Source organism: Pollicipes pollicipes, unplaced genomic scaffold (assembly GCF_011947565.3).
Source record: "Pollicipes pollicipes isolate AB1234 unplaced genomic scaffold, Ppol_2.1 Scaffold_7262;HRSCAF=8765_pilon_pilon_pilon, whole genome shotgun sequence".
In the NCBI taxonomy this organism is placed as follows: Eukaryota; Metazoa; Arthropoda; class Thecostraca; order Pollicipedomorpha; family Pollicipedidae; genus Pollicipes; species Pollicipes pollicipes.
This window is the reverse complement of record NW_023597055.1, coordinates 23,575,411-23,578,728: the sequence shown is the minus strand read 5'-3', so window position 1 is coordinate 23,578,728 and position 3,318 is coordinate 23,575,411. Positions and strand designations below refer to the sequence as shown.

The window sequence follows — 3,318 nt, the reverse complement described above, 5'->3', positions numbered from 1 at the left end:
TTCGCAGGACATTTTTGGGCTATTTGCTTGGACGAACGAACAGCCTTGCTAGCGGGCCGCTCGACTTATTTCCCTGGGCTCTCATCTCAGATGAGACGCCCCGAGAGCGTTGGGAGTCTGTGAGAGTCCTGACCTGTCATCACCACCTTTTTAAATTGCCGATGCGCGGTCTTGTCTCTCGACACCGATTTTCCACCCGTGATTTATCCGACTTTTCAACAGGACTGTCTGTGCCATGCTTTCGGTTCGCACCGCTGCATATTTTTCATGTGAGGCCTTCAATCACATTTTTGTCAGTACTGTGCGTTCAATATTCGTGCTGTTACGTGGATATTATTCCCAAGCAGCATGGTAGCCCATTCTGAAGCTATGTTTTTGTTCTAGGCTCTGTGAGCAATATGTGCGGATGCATGCGATCTAAGAAGGGCGGTCACTTTTCCGCGACAGATCCTGATATAAATCACAATTATGTTTCAACCTGAGTAATATCTGCATTCCTTGCAGAGCTTGAGGCCTAATACAAATTGGTACTGCCGGACTGCGTCTCACGTGATTGATCACGGCTTTTTCACCTGTGCCACGCGACTGATTCTCTTAGAACAGCTGCCACCGTTCGACGCTCCTGGAATCCGGCCTGCAATATGGGCGTCGCCGGGCGCCCCGCCGGCCGGCTGTGTTCGGCGGCGACCGGCGGCGCCTGCCGTGACCTGGCCGTCCGCTGCCCGCCGGCAGATCCGGGTGGGCGTGCACACGGGCCCGGCCGTGGCCGGCGTGGTGGGCCAGAAGATGCCCCGCTACTGCCTGTTCGGTGACACGGTGAACGTGGCCAGCCGGATGGAGTCGCACGGCGTGCCCGGTCGCATCCACATCAGCGCCAACTGTAAACGGTGCGTGGCCCCCGCTCGACTTGCGAGGCCCCCGCCGGCTGCACACAGCTGTTGCTGTGGGTGGTCCGCACGTGTCTTAGTTGTGCCGCAGACGTGGGTGATGGCGGTGCACCCGCCGTTTGCTGTTTTTGTCTCTGTTTTGAACTTTCATTAGTTGACGATATATGCATTGAATTAGACACCGCTTGGCTATGCGTATATTCCCCTCACCAGATGTGCTTTACTCTAGTCATACAAACGATTGTAACCGGAATAGAAACGAGAAACCAAATACAGTAAAAAAGTATATATGGACATAACACACACTGATGAAATTAGCACGACAAATTCATCTCGATCGCAAGTATTTGACCAGGCCGCGCTTAGAGGCCAAGATGTGAACATTGGCAGAATTTATTTTTGTATTTCTGTAGCTCTGCCTGGAGGACAAATACAAGGTTGTGAATAGATAACCCCAGTCTTAACTATAAAAGACACGAATTACTTTTGAAAGATATTCGGGACCATCATTCCACGACAGTCGCTCTCACGTGGGGCGTGTGGTGTTACTTGCAGTGGCCAGCTTTTTCGATTTTTCTCGGAAACTGCAAACCAGACTATTCCTATCCTTGCTACCGATATATCGGGTGCGCGGACTCAAACCTTCTGATCTGATTTGTTGCACTGATGGATTGGCCTTGTTCGTTTTTTAGCTTTTTTCGACCCACTTTATTCACCACTCATGAGATTTCTTATATCTCTCCGGGCAAGGGGATCCCCTGAGTAGGACACTTGGTAATACAATATTGTTACCGATCAGGAGCTGAAGGACCATTCCGTTCCACCGCGAGGTTTCTTCCAGCTGCCACTCTGGCGACACGGAGTGGCATCCCCTGGTCGATCCGCAAGCCCTTAGAGGGATGCATCATATCGTATTGGTCCCTTCCTGACGCGGGTAGCCTTCTGAACCGTGTAGTTTATCCTGGATTTCCACAGGGACCTTTATTGACGCGACAACATCCCTGGTCGCCGCGAGCGGTCAAATAATTGGCACTTAGACTCCAGTTCAGCTGAACAGGCCCATGCTGGAGTTGGGTGAGGGTCCGACGCTCGATACTGGGGACCCTGAGTGGAACAGGACCTTTCCATTGTCTCTATATGAGCCGCTATGATGAATTATAATGTTTCCTTTCACTGTCAGAGGGCCCCGACCAACGCAAGAGGTCCTCTGCCATTCGGGGTACCGGCACTGTCCATGTTGATCGAACGTTCCCCTGACCGATTCGCGGCCCCTTGTTGACAGGGAGCATCCTGTTGTGCAATGGGCCCGCGACCAACGCAGAAGTTCCGAATTGTTGCAGAGGTCTTGACCGATACAAACTGCGAGCCTGGCCTTGTTCCTGCTTGGCAATAGGCCCTAAGAGTTCAGAGCGGCACGGAGCCGGTGGTTCTGTGTTGGTGACCTCAGGGGTCCCGAATTGGTGCGAGCCCTCTTACCGACACTCGAGACCAGGCCCTGCGGGTGGGGGCACTAAATGTGACCGACAGCCAGCCTTTCGGGCCCTTCAGCCTTCCAATCGGGCCCTTGATCTTTGTCCCCAATGGGCTCTTCGTCCCCTCTTGATACTTCCTGAAGCGAGGCCTGCGACCGACTCGAGACCACAAGCCGACACATGACCCATTTTTAGGCACTGTGTGCCCCTGAACGACGCAGGGGCATCAACCATCGCTTCAGGGATCCTGACTAATGCAAGTCGTGGCCCCAGTTTTGGTCCTGCCTTTAAAATGGCCCCCAGAGTCCAGACTGACGGGGGGAAACAACTGCTCCGTTTTCGTGGTCTCTGGCCGACCGAGACGCCCGCATTGTCTGGGGTCCCTAAACGGTTGTAAGAGGATCTCCGGCGCACATTTATGTCACGACTCTAAGGGCCGCGGTTCTTTATGTAACCTGCAGCCGGTCCTTCGGGCCTTTATGCCCTCGAATCGAGCCCTTTATCGTTGGTTCCACTGGACCGCCCGGGCCCCTCCCCGGGCCTCGTCCAAACATTGCCTATGGTCGTTTTGGGGGCCCCTTGCGAACACAGGATCTTCTGTTCGTTACTGTGGGCCCCTGACAGATATGGGGGCCCCGACCGGTGTCAACTGCTGACCACGGCTTTAAAGCTCATTGGGAAGTGGGTCCTCAAGTCCAAACCGACGCGGAACTAACTGATCAGTGCTGGTGGCGCCTGAGCGACATATAGGCCGACATCGACTCAGGCAATCGGCGCAAATGGTCTTCTGACTGTCATTTGAGGGCCCGTCCCTGCAGGCTGGAGCCCCCAAGGAAGACTCGACCAGCATTTCGTGCCCTCAAGCCCTCCAGCCGGGCCGTCGGTTCCGGGTCGTCGGTTCCAGTGGACTCTCCAGGTTTTTCCTGTCTCTTCGAATGCTACCTTTGGCCGACTCGGGC

At 54.3% G+C, this 3,318-nt stretch overlaps 1 protein-coding gene across 1 annotated transcript in view; it reads left to right on the top strand.

Annotated features, from left to right (window-relative positions):
• The window catches only part of LOC119113599 (guanylate cyclase soluble subunit beta-2-like), a 3,358-nt gene extending 744 nt beyond the window's left edge, over positions 1–2,614 (top strand). The window contains exons 2-3 of the mRNA XM_037237889.1: positions 733–887; positions 2,581–2,614. Of these exons, the coding sequence (XP_037093784.1) occupies positions 733–887; positions 2,581–2,614 (189 nt within the window). The remainder of the gene's footprint in view (positions 1–732; positions 888–2,580) is intronic.
• Positions 2,615–3,318: the final 704 nt, after the last annotated feature.